This window comes from Bos grunniens, chromosome 2, assembly GCF_055505025.1.
Source record: "Bos grunniens cultivar Pamir isolate PY7600 chromosome 2, Bosgru_T2T1.0, whole genome shotgun sequence".
In the NCBI taxonomy this organism is placed as follows: Eukaryota; Metazoa; Chordata; class Mammalia; order Artiodactyla; family Bovidae; genus Bos; species Bos grunniens.
In genome coordinates this window covers 105,955,529-105,978,004 of record NC_141166.1, presented here as the reverse complement: position 1 = coordinate 105,978,004, position 22,476 = coordinate 105,955,529, and the positions used below count along the sequence as shown (strand labels likewise).

Genomic DNA, 22,476 nt, shown 5'->3' with positions numbered 1-22,476 from the left:
TCCTTCCTTCTTTCCTTCCTATCTTTCCTTTTTGGTGTACAAAAGAAATTCATTTCCTTTTCTTTCATTCTCAGGAGTTTTAGGGGTAAATATCAACAGATTCTCCAGGAGAATTGTATTCTAAAGGCAAAATACTCTTGGTCAAGTGCTAAATAGAGCGATACCATTTTCTCTGAAATGAAGCAGATAAAAATTGTACCAGTGCTGCTGGCAGCAAAACCATAACATTCCATTTACATTATTATCACATTAAAACATCCTTTAGAAAGTTTGCACATGAATAAGGGATTGCTCTAACTTGCAGATTACCCTTCAGAAAAATTTAATATGACACTGAACAACAAATTACCAACAAAGTACACTCATAAGGGCTTCATTTACTTAAGAAAAGGGCAGAGTAGTGAAAGCGTCCTGCAAGAGCTTTTCAAAGAGTACCTTATATTTCTCCTTTAGACCCTCAGCATGTTCAAAACTCTGTAATGTTAAATGGAATTAAATAATCTATAAACGCATGCACTTTTATTTTTCACTGAATGTAATTTCTATAAAAATCTATGTAAGAAAATTAGCAGCTACCTCAGTTTTTAAAAAGTTAGGGTTGCCAGACTTGCCTGACCATGCTTTATGACTCAGCATAAGAGCAGCTGTGCATGTTTTTATTTTACTGCCAATGGATGGGCAAGGAATGTAGCTGAGTAACATGCAGGCCAGTCAAAATTCATTTAGAAACTAATCATATTTAAATATGTACAATTTGCTTAGGTAACCTGGGTAAAAGTGGTGGCAGGAGTCTCTGGCTGGTTAAAAAACACCAGAGCTGCATTCTTGATGGCTCCAGCTTGCTTTTACCCCTGTGAGAAGTAAGAACGGTAAGCAGTGAAGGTCACTATATCGCACTAATAAATTTTACTTTGAAAAATAATCATTCAAGCATGGCTTAAATTATTAAAACTCTATAAAAGAAATCAAGCATTGGAAATCAAAAGTATGAAAGGAATGACATTACATACGGTCAAAGTAACTTGAGTTAAAGCATACAATTACCATATGAATTTAAAATGATATACACTAGAGAATCTACAGAAAGCTGTCAAAGAATCACACAAATTTGGCAAAGATAAAATAGAAGAGGATTTAGTTTAAACACCTAAATACCTCTGTGTCCACTTGGTTAGTCTGCCTTATAAGAAGGGATTCATTATAGGCATTCCAAAAATTAAAAGGTGCTCCATTTTTTCCTTTAATATTTCAAATCAGTTAGAAAGAATATAATTTAATATGAATATCTTATTCCATTTGTTAATACTTCACATGTGATACTTAATACCAAAATCCAACCCTACTAATTAAGAAAATGACCGGACAAAAGTAACTTGAAGGCAGAACCCTAAAAAGATATCTCAGGTGGGAATACTTGTAATTCTTGGATACTTATTTCAGTTCTCTTTTGTTTCTAGTGTAGAGTTACCAAATGCCAGAAGATCGTAACTTGAACATAGGCCCTTCCTAGGCTATTGCTCTAATCCTTTATTTGTTTATGAGTTTATATTTAAGAAGTCTTACATAAAGCCATAAATGAAAATTTTACCAAATATTAAATTTTAAAACACAAGTAGCAATCTCTACACAAGTACTGAAAAGACTCCACAGCTAAAACAACAAAATAATTCTACTTTCAACTGGCAGATCAGCTCTCTGCCTCCAATTCCAAAGTAGTGACTTCACGTGTGTTATTTTGGAATACCTAACTCAAATGGAAAACACATGAAAAAGTCTAATGTTTACAAGAGAAACTGAGAAGATAGTTTTGATTTTTCCTATTATAAGCCCCACCTTACTAGATATTTCTCTAATGTGAAACACAACGGTTTGAGATGAGGCAAAATACATGCTCTTTTGGAGAAGTTTGAGGTTTTAAAATTTCTGAAAATTAAGAATAGTGAATGTCAAGTTATCCTACCTCAAAAGATACTCAAATTTAGCCAAAGGTTTAAATGGACTGGTGACGTCAACATTTGATTCTTCATAATTAATTTTTAGTTAACACCATAAATTAAACATGTGCTGTGCTGTGCCTAGTTGCTCAGTCATATCCAACTCTGTGGCCCCATGGACTATAGCCCTCCAGGCTCCTCTGTCCATGGGGATTCTTCAGACAAGAAAACTGGAGTGGGTTGCCATGCCCTCCTCCAGGGGATCTTCCCAACCCAGGGATTGAATCCAGGTCTCCCACACAGCAGGTGGATTCTTTATCGTCTGAACCACCAGGGAAGCCCAAGAACACTGGAGTGGGTAGCCTCTCCCTTCATTGAACTGGGGTCTCCTGCACTGCAGGCGGATTCTTTGCCAGCTGAGCTAAATTAAACATACATAAAAATTGACCTCCCTTACTCTAAAGGAGATATTTACTATTAGGTAAAATGATGAGAGGGGACTACATATTAAAATTTAATGACCCAATTCTATTTTCTAAATGCTGACTTTAGTGTCTGGGCTTCCCTCATGGCTCAGATGGTAAAGAATCTGCAGGCAATGCAGGAGACCTGGGTTGCACCCCTGGGTGGGGAAGATCCCCTGGAGAAGGGAATGGCTACCTACTACCATATTCTTGCCTGGAGAATTTCATGGACAGAGGAGCCTGGCAGGCAAGTCCATGGGGTCACAAAGAGTCAGACACTGAGTGACTAACCCTTAGTTTCTAGAAACTTACAATACAAGAAATTAGGCCCCACCATTTCAGCATAGCCCAAACACACTTATCCAAAATTTAATTAACTAGATATTAAGATATTATTCAGCTTATTAGTGTACATTTGAGTTCAACTAATTTCAGCAATTATTTGCTCCAGGCTATAAGGTTTTTAAAATTCCCCCTTTGAATCTCATTGTTATTTTGTGAAACTAGTACCTATGGTCTTGCTACCTAAATGTTACTTTTCGTAACTATATTTAAACTTTCTCTGAAGTTAATGTTTAATACCAACTTCCACCTAATCACTGAATTAGCAATACTATCTTACAAAAAAGAACAAACAGAAATAGCATCTTTTCCCATAATTATATATGATAAATACAGTAAAACTGATTTAAAAATCTAAGGTTCCTTTCTTAGAAATATATTTTTGCTCTTTTAATTTTATTAACTGACCCCTAATTTTTGTGACACTGTTTCACTACTTAAATTACATCCTTCAGTGTCTCCAACTCTCCCAAATCATCATTCTTAGGATGAGAATAATAATAGAGGTCTTTCTGTTTCCTGCCAATCAATTCAAACAACAAAGAATGAATCTTTGTTTTTGGTTGTTATTTTTATTTGTTTATGCAAGTGTTAATTGCTGGGAATTCTGGCTTCATTTTTGTGTAAACAAACATTGAGGGTTTAAATTCCTTCTCTTTATTCCCAACTTTGTGCTTAGTAATCTATAAATGAACCAAGAATATACCCTGGTATTTATACTCTTCTAGTAAATCAAACAATTCTTTAAATTACCAAGAGTCTTACTGTAGTTGGAAAATTTAGAATTTTACATTTAGACAGCATGCACTGTGCTCAGTGGGGTTAAAAATATTTTCAACCTGATTCATCATCACTACCTTCACTTCCTTCAAAACACTGTTTACTTCAGGAAACATGAAACTACACGTAAATATCAAGCCAAGATCCCAATGATATCTCCATTAAATATATGCCTGTGAAAACTAAATACAATCACATTTTTTGTTATTCCATAAGAGCAAAGAATGTAACAAAATGAGGATTGGAACTGCCCCTCACCAAGCATTTTTCTAGTATATGCAATAAAATACCATTGTGGGAAAATTATAAGGAAGAAAGTGGATAAACTGAGGCATTGTTCACAAATCAAAAATTATTTAAAACCTTTTAAAAAATTCATATTAACCTGAATATTAATATTATCAGCAACTCCAAATGGTGACTACTTGAAAGAATGAGTTAACTATATTTTGTTTAGCTATATACTTTTATATTGTCAATTAATCTATCACCAATTTTGCCACAGAAATTGTATGAATAGGTATTTCCTATTTTCTTATAGAAAGAAAATAATTTTTAAAAGTCTGGATGGTTTAAAGCAAACATCATACCAAAATATCTTCTTATGTAGAAATTCCTACCTCTTTGCTTTCTTCCATATCTGACTCGCTGCTGAATTCTTCAGTATTTAAATTTTCAAAGTCAGACTCTCCGACAGCAATTGGTACAGTCACAGTGAGGCTGGGGTTGTTTATGAAGGACATGTAATCACTTTCATCCACGACATACTTTTCTACACTGCTGCCGATGCCACTGGTAGTTCCATTGCCATCTTTGAGATAATTGAGGTCTTTGCCTATTTCTATCGTGGTATGGTTGGAAATACAGCTGTCTTTTTTGTTATTTAGATCTTCAAGAGGTTTAATTTCATCTAAAGCTTTCTGCTTTCTAACAAAGGCTTTCTGAATAAATTCACGTATTTTTCTTTTAACAAAATCGATTCCTTTTTGCATCCTTCCCACAGCAATCTGGAGATTATTCATTTCATTATCATCATCAGTGGCGGCAAGATTGTCAGAACTGAATGAACTCAAGAGTAAGGCCAGGAAGAGGTTCAGAACCTAAAACACAATAGGAAAGCTGGTGATCAAAACATTCCATTGTTTCTATTGCTCCGAACTACAAATTTTCCAAAGTTGTTCTTACACCTCACTTTTTGCTAATAGATATTCTTTCTAATTTATGATAAACTATCCTGGAAAAAAAAATACCCAGCCAATAAAACTACATTAACACTATTTACATTTTAGTCATTGCAAAATTACTAAAACCACTGCTATGTAAAACTTCTATATTAAGTTCATTTCCAAATGAAAAATTTTTGCTATCTATATAACTATACAATGAAAAAGGGAAAAAAAAGTTTTGTTTGGGATGTTAAGTATTTTCCCCATGTAACCTGGGTTTTCCAGGACACTGATAATTTATTATACTTTTATTCCTGAACCAAAGATGATTCCACTATATTTAAATATTATTTTATTTTTATGTTTGTATGTATTCTTGCACTTTAGATAACATCAATTTAGAAAAAATATATATACCTACCACTAGATCAAAAATCTCAGTTTTTGGTTCAGAAAATCATGGCCACTAGATTTATATAGTAGTTGCAAATAGTATTAGGAAATGGTTACAGACCACTGATTAACAACTTGAGTCTCCAAAAATAGGACCCACTGATATGGGTTAGCAAAAAGATTCGTGACCATAAATCTGCTATGTACACTCAAAAAGAGGTAATTTACTAAGAAATAGAACACTCTCATGGACACAAGACCAAGTATATGAGTCCTTGATCATTCAAACAGACAGAACAATGACTGAAAAGGATATGGCCCTGAAGGGGTCCAAAGACAAAAAGTAAATAATACAGAAGAGGAATTCTAGGAAAGGTTTTCAGTAGAACGCCAACGAAAAGGATGCTGCATTCTTGCTGTATTCCTATCTTTCTAATAGGCTAATGAGCCTCAGAGTTCCTTTGTTTAACCAGTTATGAGTCAGTCTAACCAATGGTGTTAAGAAAGGCAAAAACCTGTAAGATCCAACAAGGACTGCACATAATTCTGTGAGTCTATACTGACATCTTTCAGTTGCTACACCATGGTTGCTAGTACTCGTACTAAGACTGATCCTTCACATCTGGAATTTACCAGTGAAGTTATATTTTATGGTGATTTGCCTTGAATGTATTTTTTGGATAAAAATAGATGAAAGAGAAAAAGTTAAATGCTACATTTTGGGTTTTATCCCTAATCAAACTGAATTTTGGTACCATAATTTTTTCTAGATTTGATTAAGGTTCATTAATGAACTTTTTCTATTAGGAACTTTTTCTTGACAAATATTAGTCAACCTTCCCAGAGTGAGATCCAACTCTCAAAGCTTTGGAGCAGGTATCTATTATGTCTTTTACTGTTATATCTTATGATAAGTCCATTCCCTTTTCACATTAGAATTAAAGCATTGGGTAAGAATCAAGTTTATTTTCTCAGTGCTAAGCTTACAAGATTGTTGTAAGGATTCAGTTAAGGGATCCATGTGGCCCTCACAAAGCTACTGGCACATGGTAAACACTTGAGACAGTTTAGTTGTTATATCACTGTTACTATGATCCAACCTACTCTCTGTTATACTATCTTTCAATTTACCTTTTTTTGTTTTCAATCTAATCTCTTTTTCTAGACCTCCTTTATTACCAAAGGGTATTGATCAGTGTAACAGCTTACCAAGGTGGTGGGTGTGACCAAAGGCAATTTAAAGAAATACAGTTCAACAAGCTTACTCAGGAACTGAAACCTGGGATCCTGTTTCACACATGGTCATGGACAGACTCCAAATTATTCTCTTGGAATAATGATTTCCATTTGGGATTCAAGGTTGAAACATATTGTCAGTATCAGTACTTTTTCTAGCCTGATTTTTAATTGGTGAGAAAAACTCATTTTCACATCCCTCTTGTGTGCTGCTAAGTCACTTCAGTCGTGTCCCATTCTGTGCGACCCCATAGACGGCAGCCCACCAGGCTCCCCCGTCCCTGGGATTCTCCAGGCTAGAACACTGGAGTGGGTTGCCATTTCCTTCTGCAATGCATGAAAGTGAAAAGTGAAAGTGAAGTCGCTCAGTCATGTCCAACTCTTAGCGACCCCACGGACTGCAGCCCACCAGGCTCCTCCATCCATGGGATTTTCCAGGCAAGAGTACTGGAGTGGGGTGCCATCGCCTTCTCCATCTTGTGTGCTAATGCCCCACTTAGAGATAGAGGTTGCTACTTCTAGATGTGATAATCTTAAAAAAAAATGTATTCTTTTTCTGCAGCACCTGTCTTAAACCTGTAAGAGGATTTCTGGCCATAGTGTTAGCAAACCAAGATGATAGCCTGGGAAAAGCAATCTATAGCCCCACCTCTGTCTTGTCTGTGGACTAGGCAGTGATTACTTACACCTCTTGTGGTCGAGCATTACATGGCAGTTTATGTGTGCTTACAGGAGGTTATGTTTGGGGGACATTAACCTTTTTGGTGAGGATGAGAAGGAAGAATTGTAAGAAGCAGTGCACTGGGTTCAGTCAACCTTATTTAAGGAAATGTGATATGAACATATTTCCTTAATAGTGATAAACATGACAGATATTTTTACCACCTTAGTTACTCTAGAAAAAATATACAAGATATCACAAAAGGAGGGATACTTTTTAACTTATAGTAAATAAGGAGATTCTTCAATTTTTTTAAAAAAGTACAGAATTTAAATATATGCCAATAGATGGAAATTATTATTTTATCTGTTATACCATTTTATGTATATGTAGCAATCCAAATTAATACAAATGACATCCATAGGTATGAATACTTCCTGAAATTCTCTTCTCAACTTGAAATCCTTTGTACAGTTAGAGAAATGTGTCCTATTTCAGTAAACTAAAGATCATATGTGGTATGTTGAGTTTCTTTAAATTCACTATGTTTTCTGGCTCCATAAATTCTACCCAAATTCCACCTGCTCATTGCCACTTTCCTGATAAAAAGACATCTGTAGCGTTCAACTGTCTACAGGAAAAAATATTCAATTCGGTAATGCATAATCAGTCTTTTCATAAATTAAACTCTACACAGTCTGGCCTCAAACACTTTCTGCTACCCAACTATGAATTTTCATTGCTTGCATCCAGTCTTCTCACTCGTTGTTGGATTCTGTTCTCTGCCTTCTATTCTCTTCTTCCAATGTATGCCAGATATATAAGTGAAATCAAACCAAATCTAAAATACAAACCAACGACATTTTCTCTGTTTTTCTTCTATGTAGCTCTGTGATTGTTTCTTCCTGTTCCATGCATTCCTGCATCTTCTGAAATCAAGCAAGTTATATCTGGAATTGTAGTGGTTTTAAAATTATTTGATACTCATCCCTTCAAAAGTTAAAGTCTAATCCCTTTTTCTTAAATGTGAGCTCTTTTTAATGACTAGTCAATAGAATATTGCAGAAGTGACAGAATGCAACTTCAAGATTAGAACATAAAAAGAGCTTTCTCCTTGCCCTTTGCTTTGTGTCTTGTGCTCTGGAAGAAAAAGCCAACTGCCATGTCATGAAGATAATCAACTCAAAGGCAAGATCCATGTGGAGAGAAACTGAAGCCTTCTACCAACATCCAGTAAGGCTGAACTGGGACCTCTCAGCAACAGCCATGAGAGTGAGCCTTATTAGAAGTCAATTCTTCAATCTTAGTCAAGATAACTGTCTCCCATCAACATCTTGATAGAAATCTTTTAACTAACCTATAGAAATTATGAGATAATTAATAAATGTGTATTGTTATAAGCCACTGTTCACATTTCTGGATTGTACACTATTCATGTTTCTTGTTATTTTAAGAACAGGTCAGAATTAAAAACAGGATACTGAGAAGACTGAAATATTGCAAAAAATAGAAAAAATTAATAATTCTTTGTTTTTTTCCCTTTCCCTTTTCTCTTCCTCTGGGGGACTGAGCCAGTCAGTCCACTCTAAAGGAAATCAGACCTGAATATTTATTGGAAGGACTGATACTGAAGCTGAAACTCCAGTAATTTGGCCACCTGATGTGAAGAATTGACTCATTTGAAAAGATCCTGATGCTGGGAAAGACTGAAGGCAGGAGGAGAAGGGGATGACAGAGGATGAGATGGTTGGATGGCATCACCGACTCAATGGACATGAGTTTGAGTAAGCTCTGGGAGTTGGTGATGGACAGGGAAGCCTGGCGTGCTGCAGTCCATGGAGGTGCAAACAGTTGGACACGACTGAGCCACTGAAGTGAACTGACTGGGGGATTGGAGGTTACTTTTAGTATGAAAGAAAATGAAGTCTATAAATTGCAGACTTTAAAATATTGGTTATGATAGTCCTTGTTCTATTCCATTGAGTTGGGGCCTGATCAAGCAACTTAGTATAATAAATTTAACATGTGAGAGTCTGATCCCTCTCAAATAAATCTATTGTCCTTTCTTCCCCAACCACTGGGTCCACTATTTCCTGGCTTGGGATGGTCTACTTTCTTCTCAGATCTCAATTAAAGATATTTTCAGGTCTGAACTCTTTGACAAAGCCTTCTGTGATGATCCTTGCCATCGCAAAGCAACATTTCCATCTTGTGAACTTTACATACAACACTTTGCTTGCACATTTTTTTCACTTACTCTTTTTATTCCTGTTTGAGTAAATGTCCTATCACTATGCCATATTTATCATCCTACCATCGTTCCCAGGCCTCCAGGACTCAGTAGAGGTGTGTTGGGCATCGTTCATTTTACACAGAAATGATAACAAATGATTCTTGAGTCAGTGTTACTTGTTCATACTGTCATTTCTATGCAACAAATACTGATGTGCTTTTAATGGACTGAGATGATCACTATTTTTTTTTAACTCCAACTTGCAGAGATCCCAAATGTGAAACATTTTCAAGTGACAATATTGTTAGTATTTATAAATAAAATGAATGACTGTCTAATAGCACTGCCATGCTTTAGCATAAGAACGGAAAGATAAAAGCCAAAAATGGCCCTCTCCATGGAACAGTAAGAGGTACAGAGATGAAGAACAACTTTGGTTCAAAAGATATTTTAAGAGCTTGTGTTACATGTCAATTACAGTTCAATATAAAGGGAAAAAATTTAAAATAATATAAGCAGATATTAAAAAGAGTTCATGTAGATTTCTATAGTCTGATCTATAACTGACTCCTGCCATCATGAAGAATTGACACTTGATTTAAAAAAATATACAAAACATTCCTGATGGTTACATTATCTTTTACTGAAAATGAGAAAAATGTTTTACCACATACCACCAGGTTTCCAATGACCATGACCATCATGAAGACAGTAAGGCACATGGTTTGACCGGCGACCTCCATGCAGTCCCACATGGTCTCTATCCACTCTCCACACAGCACCCGGAACACAATCAGGAAGGAGTGGAAGAAGTCATGCATGTGCCAGCGAGGGAGTTCACAATCATTGGAAATCTTGCAGACACATTCTTTGTAGCTCTTACCAAAGAGCTGCATGCCGACCACGGCAAAAATGAAGACGATGATGGCCAACACCAGGGTGAGGTTACCCAGAGCCCCTACAGAATTGCCGATGATTTTAATTAGCATATTCAGGGTGGGCCAGGATTTTGCCAACTTGAAAACTCTAAGCTGAAAACAGAAACAAGGTCATTACTGCTCTGCATTTGGAAGAATCTGTATATTTGTTTATAGGGAAAATCTACAGTGTCTCAGTTTTAGGTGATGGGTTATTTGTGTGCCAAACTATTGTCTATATTCTTCATTTTGAAATAGTATATATTGTAAATAAAATAAGAATACAGTTTTTTAATTGGTATTTAAATTCCATAATCTTACATAAGCATTTATACTATTCTTTTTGTTTTTCTGTAAGGAGCTGAAATACCTAAAATTAATGGTGATTCATTAGCAGAAACTGCTTCAGAGAAGTAGAGGCTATAATAGAGGCTCTCATTATTTAAAAGCCCAAAATGGATATATTTTTCAGTGTACTTGAAATATCATGCTGAAATGCACAAGTGTAAACAACATTAACACTTAAATTAGGTAAGATACAAGGGAAAAACCAACTAATTTCTTTAAATCTTAGACTGCTTTGACCTTTAGCGTGTTGTAATATTAGGCTATATTTTAAAGGAGATTTATTATATTCAAATAAGAAATACTTGGACTTGAATAAAAAGCTGTATTTTGTCAACCTTTATGTCTTCAGTGATTTAATTAATCAACTCATTATAGTGCATAAATGGCTTGCCACCACTATGCCTGACACATTGGTTATATTAGCTCATAGAAGCCTCTAGAGTACCATTTACCATTAAACAGCATCAGCATTTTATTTCTGATGCTTCAGTAAATGTCAGGCTAAGAGTAGTGCATTATTTAATGGCAACTAAGTGACCCAAAGGAGCAAAGATAAGAACCAAAAATTTTAATTTATTCCCAGAGAATAATTAATGCAAAACAGCCTGATATACTAAGCAAGACAATAGTGATATTATGCTTAATACCTTCCTAAACTGCATCACATTATCATAAAGACCTCCTAAGCTTTTAAAAATTAGTTGCCCATTTTCGCTTGTTATATAATCACTCCTAATTTTTTTTTTTTTAATCCTTCTAGCTTCAAATTAGATCCACAGCTAAAGACTAGGAAAGGAAATCACAGCTCTAAGGATCTTAACATATTTGAAAATAGTAAGTTTAAAAATAAAATAAAATTAAAAAAATAAAAAATAAAAATAAAAATTGAAAAAAAAATGAAAATAATAAGGAAATTTCTAAACAGACTTGATCACAAATTCTTGAAACTAATCACCATTTAGGTAGGTTGCCTATAGGAATCTATCTTTACCACCAAATACAATGTCTGTTGTTTGAAAATAAATCACAAAATGTTGGAGCCAACTCAAATATAGAGCACAATAAAACATATCAAATTTTAAATGGAAATGGGTCAAGTGATATTTTGTCTTTTAATTTAAAAAGAGGCCTAAACTTATTAAATATAAAGAACAAATGAAAAAGCCTTTCCTTAAAATTAAAATATTATACAGGCAACTTTTCTTAGAGAGTGGATTTGGTGACTTCCTGCCTGGCTAAAGGCACAGATGAATAGAAGCTCTGTCGTCTTCTCTGTGCACTCTACCCAGTCCCGAGTCTTGTATGGGGGCAAAGTGGGCAACTCCATAATCTCTTAGCCTCTGGTAGAAACTGGAGCCCATCCAAAGCCCCAGTCAAGCCCCTTATTATGTTTAAGCAAACCCCATATACCTGAGAGGTATGTATTGTGTTGTTTAATTTGATTTAGGATTATGTATGACCTCCATTTTCTCTCTTCCCATTAGCCTTGACATTCAATTACTAAGGAGAGAATTATTGGCTGTTCATTTGAATTAAACTTAATCTGTGCATTAAAACTGTAATGAAGAAGAAACTACCATCTGCTTTGTTAGAAATATATTCAAACAAAATTAAAGCTATGGGAAATCTTTCAATTTTTACAAGAAAAGGGTGACTACTAATTAAATTATTTATAAAAATATTGTGGTTACTCTCAGTTAATTTACCAGTCGAAATGATCGGAGAACTGACAGTCCTTCCACATTTGCCAAACCAAGTTCCATTAAACTAAGGCTCACAATTAAACCATCAAAAATATTCCAGCCTTCTTGAAAGTAATAATATGGATCCATGGCAATTATCTTGAGAAACATTTCTGCTGTGAAGATCCCAGTGAAGACCTAAGTGAGAAATGTTTATTACATGAGTGATGACTCTTGAAAGCATAAATAACTATTAAGCAATTTAATTTAATCCCAACAAATCACAATTTAGTTCTGAGTTTTAAAAATTGATTTAGACCCAGGAAATTAGTATCCTCAAATGGTTTGTATTCAAGTTGATATTTAATTTTTTACTATAGTCAAGGTTTATCAAGTGATGAAGAATATAAGAATTAAGACAGACAGTAAAACTAATATTCTCACTTTTATATTCTTAAGTGAAAGTTTCAGGTTACTCATTGCAGTCAACACCCTGACTTTTCCTCTGATCTCCCTAGCTTTCCAAAAACTCACCAAATGATTACCTATTAGGGCATTCTAACCCTAGAACCAGATTGACTGGCTTAGAAATGGTTCTGTAATTCCAACCAGGCTGATGGTATTCAATACTTGGGCTTGTGTTAGAAATACTAGTTAAGAGGCATATTCCTTCTGCTTAATGAGTGGTGTCAGTAGGATAGAAGTTGGTAGAACACTACCCTCAAAAGAATATCCAGCCAGAGATGAAAGAAACATACTGGGAAAAGGCTGGCAAGAAGCTAACTCCCAACGACATTGATTGGGAATTTGAATCTAGACAGATTAAAACCTGGAGCTATGCCCAAATGGACTTTAGTTACTTAAGTAATGAATTACTTTTTTAAATTTATTTTGCTTATTTTTGCTTAAGCTCATTTGAGCTGTTTCCTAATACTCATCTCCATAAAGCTTATTTTATCCCTTGCTCACTTTTTTATAGATAATGTTGAGGTGATTCCTACATATGTGAAAAAATTTGGACTAGGTACCATTATTGTCCTTTCCTAAAGTTCTATGATTTTGGGGCACAGCCTAAAACAGTCTCTGAAATATCTTTTAGAGTCTCTGTTACAGTATTTAGAGCTTTCATTGCTCTGTCAATTTCTCATGGGTATAGATCCCCTCACTGTAAAATGCAGAGATTCATAGTATCTACCTGAGGACTGACTTTGTGGGTACCTAGAAAGAGGGATTTTATGTAAACCATTTAGCACAATGCCTGGTACAAAACAAGAGGTCAGCATATATATTGTAACTTTATCAGTTAAGACCTATCTGGTTATAACAGAACAATAATGGTTACTTCAGAGTCTAAAAATATTGTGTATCATCCTTCAGAATATATCATTTACTATCTATATAGAACCTGTCTATATGTTCATTTATCAAGGTGGGAGGTTCATGAGAACTTAATAAACCTGTTACATTGATATCAATATATTTTTGTTACCTGAATTTATTCATTTTGACTTTCATTTCTATCACTCTACCATGTAGCCATGAATGTTAGTATAGAATTTTAGGTTAAAAAATATGCAAAACTTAATAACCTCAGATATGCAGATGACACCACCCTTATGGCAGAAAGTAAAGAGGCACTAAAGAGCTTCTTGGTGAAAGTGAAAGAGGAGAGTTAAAAAGTTGGCTTAAAGCTCAACATTCAGAAAACGAAGATCATGGCATCCGGTCCCATCACTTCATGGGAAATAGATGGGGAAACAGTATCAGACTTTATTTTTGGGGGGCTCCAAAATCACTAGAGATGGTGACTGCAGCCATGAAATTAAAAGACACTTATTCCTTAGAAGAAAAGTTATGACCAACCTAGATAGCATATTCAAAAGCAGAGGCATTACTTTGCTAACAAAGGTCTGTCTAGTCAAGGCTATGGTTTTTCCAGTGGTCATGTATGGATGCGAGAGTTGGACTGTGAAGAAAGCTGAGCGCTGAAGAATTGATGCTTTTGAACTGTGGTGTTGGAGAAGACCCTTGAGAGTCCCTTGGACTGCAAGGAGATCCAACCAGTCCATTCTGAAGGAGATCAGCCCTGGGTGTTCTTTGGAAGGAATGATGCTAAAGCTGAAACTCCAGTACTTTGGCCACCTCATGCGAAGAGTTGACTCATTGGAAAAGACTCTGATGCTGGGAGGGATTGGGGGCAGGAGGAGAATGGGATGACAGAGGATGAGATGGCCGGATGGCATCCTCGACTGGATGGACGTGAGTTTGAGTGAACTCCGGGAGATGGTGATGGACCAGGGAGGCCTGGCGTGCTGCGATTCATGGGGTCACAAAGAGTTGGACACGACTGAGTGACTGAACTGAACTGAACTGAACTGAATCATTTTTAAATTCCTAAAATGTATAGGACAAATTCAAACAGAAATAATAACCTCTATATGATGTTTCTTCCTTTAAAAATCCATTTTCAGGTATGAACAGATATTTCAAAATTATCTGACTTAATATGTTTGACAAATGTAAACATGTCTGAAAGAGTCTATTCTAAATACCTGAGGAACACATCAGCATTTTACCATAGATCTATGTCCCCTGTAATTCATAATGATCTTTTTAATGAATGGGCAATTTATATTTAATTCTAAGTCAAACTATAAATAAAATCTTTGACTCTTTTCTACTGCTTAAATGAAGCAATATAATTTGTTATAAAAAAGTAATGCTGAACTTTTGTTGCCCAAGTAAATATGGCCAGTTAATTCATATTTAATTTGAGAGTGATATGTGAAATTCATTAAAGTAACCATAAACTCTTTCAATGAGCAGAGTAATCCTCAGTGAGCCTTACCAGGTTCCCAACTGACAGCACACTGCTAAACTGCTCCGTCATGGGATAGTGCTCCATGGCCATGAAGAGGGTGTTTAAGACAATGCAGATGGTGATGGCCAGGTCAACAAAAGGGTCCATCACAACCAGGTTGACAACATGTTTCACCTTTAACCATGGCTTACAGCAGTCCCAAATCAAACACATGTTAGCAAATTTATACCAGCACGGTGGGCATTTCTGTCTGGATTCTTCAAGTTCTGGAAGAAAACAGAATACTTATGAAAACTGCTTCCTCCCTTTCAAGAAGCCTTTGGTTTAAATTGAAAGTGACTCTTAAAAAATTCTGAAGTTGTTAAAAGGCATTATAGGTTAATTTGATGGTTGAGCAGGAAAGCAGTGATAGACTAGCTGTCATAAAAAATGTGGAAGGGCTAGTAAACTTTACAAATGTATCTTAGTTAAAAATGGTTTCCAAGATTCTATCTATAACATTAAACTATCTGATAATTATCTTCAAGGCTATCATAAATTAATGGGTAGGACTTGTGTTGAGTATACTTAAACGTCATCTATGTTCCAGATAGAGCACTTATATTATGAAAGACTGTCTCTCAGGAGAAGTCTTTAAAACCTTTATTAGTCATGATGAATTTCAGTTTCCTGGATTAGATGTGTTTTTTTGCGGTATTTTAATGAAAGAGTTTTGTCAGTATCACCGATCTTAAAAGTTTCTGGTTAAACCTAATTTGATATAGTATTATATATTAAACTTAGCAAGACTCTTTTTTTCCTCCACATTTCTTGATTTAACTGGATGACACAAAAGAAGAGGAAATATCCACCCTAAGAAAGTGAGATCCTCGCTGTTTCACAAAATGTGACTGATGCACTACTGGTAAAATGCAAGAGGATCTTAGATGGAACATATGTATAATCAATAAATTTTCATGAAATGCATTTATTTTAATGTGTTAAAATAACAATCACACCAAACCTATGATAAAAGATTTCATATAAAAACACATTTACTTCAGAAAATAGTATAATGATTTCAAAAAAGAATTTCAACTAAATAATAGGAGAGAAAAGACAGAAATGTACAGATCTTTAAGGTGATGCTCAAAATACATAAAAAGTAAATATTTGCAAAGAATTTGGGAGAACTAGAAAGTGGGAAATTATCTACTATTTTTCTTTGGTATATTTATCTCAATCAGTTATTGAGTGAGAAAAGGATGCAGTTGTTGTTTTCTGCCAATATTACATTGTATCACTTGCTCAGCCAAATGTGAGACCTGATTAGCACTATAATTGAGGAAAAAATTCTTTGTTCATCAATAGCATAACTGACTCTGGTTGGTCAATTTAGTATTCTTACTGTGGCAACTGTAATATCTCTCCAAATCTGGGACAGTTTACTAGGAATTAAACTTTTTAAGGGAATTCATACAATGGACAAACACTACCATAGGTAGTGGTTTTTGCTTTGCTGATAAACATTTACTACTAATTTTATAAAGTTTGTTACTTCACTAAAGTAAATTAATTTCCTGATTATTCTTCACAGAATTTCATTAGAAGCAGATTCTTCAATTGTGTCCTTAGATACTGAAATACTTTAGGTACCCAATTTATTTCCATTTCTCTTAATATGTAATTTTCTAAACAATAAAGAATAGTTAAGTTGTAAATCAGAAGAAAACGTATAGTTTTTATGTGTTGTTTTATAGATGCTTTTAAGACTCCCAAATAAACTCATATTTATACTGAAGATAAAAGGACAATATCATTTACAGTAAATAACTAAAGAGAACTGAAAAAAATCTCTTTCCTTATGTACAGTCAGCCTAAGTATTTTTTAAAATGCTACTTGCAGTTTAGTAGATAAAGAGAAGCAAACGGAAAAAAATAAGAGAAAAGGTCAAAAGGGAAAACACAGCCAGTGTTGCTCATCTTGACACCAGGAAGAAGTGGAGCCGAGTTGTTAAGTTCTAAAATAAAATCATTCAATTATTCATGCCAAAAAGAAAAAAGAATTATTACACTTTGAAACAAAACAAAGCACTCAGGAGAGAACTACAGCCACGTCTCCATCATCCTGGGTGGGTTATCCACACTGAGACGCATTTACAGCTCAGTTTATGTCTTTCTGGCTTCCCTCAATTCCCCAGTGCTTCCTCCTCACCTCCCACCAGTCCTCCCAAAGATGTGCCCAGGAAATATTTCCATGTGGTTTTTGCATTTTAAAAACCTGAAAAGGAAACAATTCATTTATCTGTGTCTCCTACAGTGTCATTAAGTAGGAGCCTATTCATTACCCTGGACAATGGAAATTGAGCTGTAGTTCAAAAGAAGGAAAACAAAAGCTGTCAGCATGGGTCAACAAGCCTGGTTGAAAAAAGCAAAGGTGAACTAAAACACGATTAGACTTAGAAGAAAGGATCCCCAAATAAACAGATTATGTCAACCTAAGACACTTTTCCACCATTATCAGGAACCAAAAAGGACTATATTAAAGACACTTCTAGTTGCCTGTGTGCACTATGTAGCTAACAACCAGCCTTGATTAATGCCAGATTCAAAGTGGTTAGATATAACTGAATAAAGAAAAGTATGCTTTGCATTCTATGCAACCAATGAAAAATAGAATGAAAACTCAGCCATGTTCTTCGCAAAAAGATCAAGCTAAAAGCTCTGCAGATATTAAAGCCAAACACTCAGTCTCCTGCTTCCTAAGTTACTCTTATCTCTAGGACATCATTTCACTCTAAGCAATTCCATGAGACACATATTCATGGAGGGCGATATGGGAATGTGTGCGTTCATTTTTAACTCTGTATCTTAGTGGATAAGTTCAATTTTGTGGTGGTGGCTTGATGTTTTTAAGTAACTTCTTAGGTTAATTCAAACTTAATGCCATCAGTAGTGCAAATTAGTGTTAATTAAGACTTACCCTGTCTCCTTCTCTACTTCTTGCTTTAGGGAGCAGACATGCTGCTGACATCGGTAGCAGAACCACTGGCAGCTTCCTCTCAGTGGTTTTGCTATGGCAAGGAGCAGAAGACCAGAGAATCTTCAAAAGATTTACCTGGAGGGACAGGGAGGAGCAAGCTACTGGCAGCTGGGGGGGAAGAGGGAGTGCAAGCTAACGCAGGCGAGGTTGGGGAAGAACGTACTGAGTTTAATATCCCATAGGAATCAGTGAAAAGATTTCTGATACTGCATTAGGACATTACGAATGTTGGGACTGTAGTAACTGACATGGCTGTGATATATATGGCCATCTACATTGTGAGATTTTCCTGGCTATGACTCTCAGGTTTTGGGTACTGATATTAAATATCATGGGATCTTTGCATTCAGACTGGAAAATAATTATTCCAATAATCTATACAGTATTAAGAGAAACTGGAACTAACAGAGAAACACGCGCACATGCTTGTGTTCTCTCTTTCTCATTCTCCATCCTTCTTCCACACATCTACACACACACACACACACTTGGGAGGGGAAGGAAAGGGAGGGTTATAAAGTGAAAGGGAGAGAAGGGCAAAGGAGAGCAGGGAGGATGATAGAATACATTTTATATGAAAGTATTTTCCAAGGTGAAATTGATAGCTGATGTTTGAATTCATTAACAGCACAGAGAGGCATAAACATGTGCATTAACAAAACAATGATAAAGCAATCAATAATACTAGTTATTGACTGCCTTCTACATGCCAGGAACATAGGTGTTTTATGGATGAGGTCTTATTTAGTCTTTACAACAGTGTTATTCTAAACATCATTATCAATACTTTACTGATGAACTACAGAGCCACATATAGACACAGAGCCAATAACCGATCACAAATCAAGCTGTCCCCAAATTCTTTATTTTGGAATTATAACATCCAGACCTCTTAACAATATATTAATTACTCATATATAATCAGGAACTAAAGAGAAAGCTGAGATATTATTAAACTCTGATCAGAGAGAGAGGCAAAAGTAGTTTTACAAAATTTTGAAAACTTGGCTTCAAAGTAGTTAATATTAAACCCTAATTTCCATTTTTTTTCATTTATACTTCTGGTTAAATCAAATGAGCTTATAGCTAGAGTTTCAAGCAGTTAATACAATTCAACTGTGTTAGCATCACTATAAAAATAAACATTTATTGTTACATTCCTTTTAATGTCATGCACATGACAAACGTCAACAGTTTAGGAACTTAATCTACCAAGGTTATATTCCAGGTATACCTTGAGTTTGCAGTAGCTTCCTGGAGGCTAAATGTAAAAATCTATATGAGACAACAAAATCCATGTATTGCATGTAGATTTTACTTTTACTTAGTAAAAGGAATAATAATATTGTGGTATCAATTCAGGAAGAATTTAACTCTTAGAATTTATGAAAGTTTTTATCACCATTACCAAAGCACCACCAAGTAACTGTGCTGTAAGACTTCTGACATACCTTCCATGGTGTTGGTCAAAATACTAGCCATACTCATTGCTCTTTGCCTTGCTGTAGGATCTTCCAAAAGATCCATGGAAACATGATAAGAACTGGACCGTCTCTTTCTTATTTCTGTTTCAGTAGTTGTGCCCTAAAAAAAAAATTTCATATGAAATAACTATTATTTTTAAAGGGCAGCAAAACCCAAAGTGTTCCCACAATAGGTGTTATTTAGCTAAATATTCACTGTGCTTTGTCAGATGTAAACAGCTCACTAAGGCATTGCTAGAATCATTGTTCTTGGGAAGGGTTTGAAAGCCCATCATATTCTCAGAATTCAGGGATGCCTGGGTTTGTGATCAAGATGGACTTTTCTAATTCCTCCATCTTGGGGCTTTGGGCTGGAGGGATCCTGCTTCGGGATAGAACATTTTAGCATTTTAGTCAATCCTATCTAGAGCTTCAAACTGAAACATATTACTCCTTGATTTACTTACATGTTATTAGATCTTTATATATATTCATGTGGTTTAATGAATGAAAAGAACTTTACGGGTTTCCCTAATATGCATCAGTAGTAGCTCTCCTAAAGTGTGAATTCCATATTAAAATGCTTCTGTTCATTATGGACAGGTACAGATACAGGGCTGCACATATGATTTTGTATAGAGCAGATGGGACGAGATGACCTTTAAGCACCCCCACTTTTTTACCTTCACACTTTGCCTTTCCCTGATGAGGCTAAATATTTTCAATTCTAAGAGACAACTTTTTTTATTTAAAAAGCTTTTTTTCAGAGAGGAGTTACTTTTTTCTCATGAATTTTACTTTTCTTTCATGGTAAAATTAATTTTAGGGTGACCTAAATGAATGTTCATCCTCATTAATGACAGTCCTATTAATGGAGTGGAAATTCTGCTTTTGACTATGTATGTATTAGAGGTAACAAGGTTAATAAAATAATGTTAATTACTGATAGCACAATAAAGTAGGTGAGCAGTACTCATATTGCTATATAAATAAGGAAAATCCTCAGAGGAATAAAAGTGACTTCTTTATTATTAGCACTCAGACTTGCATTAGAAATGCTTGAGTCTTGCCCCGGTTTTCTCCTGTGATCACTAACTTCATTGTTTGAACTCTTGAAGTAGGAATACATTTCTGCCCATATTGAAATTCTGGTGAGTTTTTTTTGGAATAGAAAAGAATCAATTCATTATATCATTGCTAAAAATCAAAGATCCCCCATTATTATATCTTGCCTTAAATTAGAGTTTCAATGCCAAGGATGGGTTCTCTTTTAAGTGTAAGATAAAGTTATAAAATTTAGTTTAATTATTATTTAGTTAATTATTAAGAATGCAACATCCTATTAATGTTGCATCAGAACTGAAAATATTTTGCCTCATCAGAGAAAGTCAAAGTTTGGAGGAAAAAAATGGGGTCACTTAAAGGCCATATGGTCCCTTCTGCTCTATACAAAATCATGTATGTTATCCGATATTTGTCTAATTTTTAGTGCTAGATTTCAAACTCTGTAATGATACTACCAAGGAAATTATTTCTTAAATTAAATTGCTTCAATTGAATTAATGTGAAAATGCAGGATATTGTGTGCTCTGGAAGGTAGCATTTGCCCACAGCTGTTTATTTTCTGTTGTTTCTCTCTGCAGTCTTGCAAAGCCACAGATTTGGTCTGCCTCTGCAGCTCCTGCTATACCATGCTGCAGTGCCCTGCCTCACAGCACTTGATTGCAACACTGAAGGATGGACACCAGGCAGCAGGAAACAGATACTAAACTAGGCTTTGTTTAAACTGCCCAAATTTACCTTCAGAGATTTATTCCACCCTCTGTGATAGGACAGGAGTGATAATTACTGATAAACACTAAATATTTTCTGATGGACTGAAATTCTCTTGCATTTATGTAAAGAAGTTGTAGATTTATTTTTGTGTTCCCAATTAGCATTTATCAAGATCAGAAATACTCATACTTCATTATGTATAAGAGCCATGTGGGATGCTTGTCAAGAAAGAAGAAATCACTGATTTCTTCTTTTGGTCTGGGTCTGAGTAAATCTGAGTGGGCCCAAAAGTCTTCATTTCTTTCTTTAAACCACTTTTGTGAAGTATTATCAACATGTAAAAAGCTATGTATACTTCACGCTCACAACTTGATGAGTTTAAGGATAAGTATATACCTGTGAACCATCACCATTATCAGTTCATAAACATTTCCATCACCTTCCAGTTTCCTTTCACTGCTTTATCATTGTTGCTGTTGCTATTTGGGTTGAGAACACAGCATAAGATCTATCTTCTTAGCAAATTTTAAGTTTACTGTTCAGTATTCGTAGCTCTAGGTACTATGCCATACAGTAGATCTCCAGAACTTATTTATCTTGCATAACTGAAACGCTGGACCCTTTGGTTATCAAACTCAGAGAAGCAGAGGAGAATGGTGGCTGCCAGGGGTGGAGGGAGGGGGGAATGAAGAATCTCCATTTTAAGAAGTATCCCAGGGAATTCTGAGGCAAGTAGTCTGATGACGAAATATATTTTGAGAAACACTGGGTAAAAATGAAAGTGTTTGTTTCCTTAACCATCTCTCCTTTCCATTTAAGAAAATTTAAAGAAAATTAATGGGAGGTAATGCAATATGGATAGAATGTAGGTTCAGTAGCCAGCATATATAGGGTCAAATCCTAGCTCCATCATGCACAGGCTTCAGTTTCCTCTCTGTAAAATGGAGGTAATATTAATAACTATGATAAAGCATTATTGCGAGGACTAAATGAATTAATACAAGTAAAGTGTTCTGGACACTGTCTGGTACATAGTTAGGCATGATTATTTTTTAAGAGAAGTTGATATTCCTTTTGCATTTTTCCAGATTTTTTCACAATAAAGTTCTATTTTTATTCATGATTTGATCTGATTCTAGGATACTTGAATATTTCTCTGGGAGAAGTGGTGGGGAGAGGCCAGGCAAAAAAAAGTAAAGATGATCAATGGCTATTTCTATAATCCAAGGTAAGAAGTT

General features: G+C 35.2%; 1 protein-coding gene across 4 annotated transcripts in view; it reads right to left on the bottom strand.

Annotated features, from left to right (window-relative positions):
• Positions 1 to 22,476, bottom strand: part of SCN2A (sodium voltage-gated channel alpha subunit 2) — a 137,897-nt gene that overhangs the window by 29,873 nt on the left and 85,548 nt on the right. For all 4 annotated transcript variants that reach the window (XM_086370587.1, XM_086370594.1, XM_086370581.1 and 1 more), the window contains 5 exons: positions 19,451 to 19,583; positions 15,005 to 15,243; positions 12,181 to 12,354; positions 9,884 to 10,240; positions 4,141 to 4,620 (listed from right to left, as the gene is read on the bottom strand). In XM_086370587.1, the coding sequence (XP_086226713.1) occupies positions 4,141 to 4,620; positions 9,884 to 10,240; positions 12,181 to 12,354; positions 15,005 to 15,243; positions 19,451 to 19,583 (1,383 nt within the window). The remainder of the gene's footprint in view (positions 1 to 4,140; positions 4,621 to 9,883; positions 10,241 to 12,180; positions 12,355 to 15,004; positions 15,244 to 19,450; positions 19,584 to 22,476) is intronic.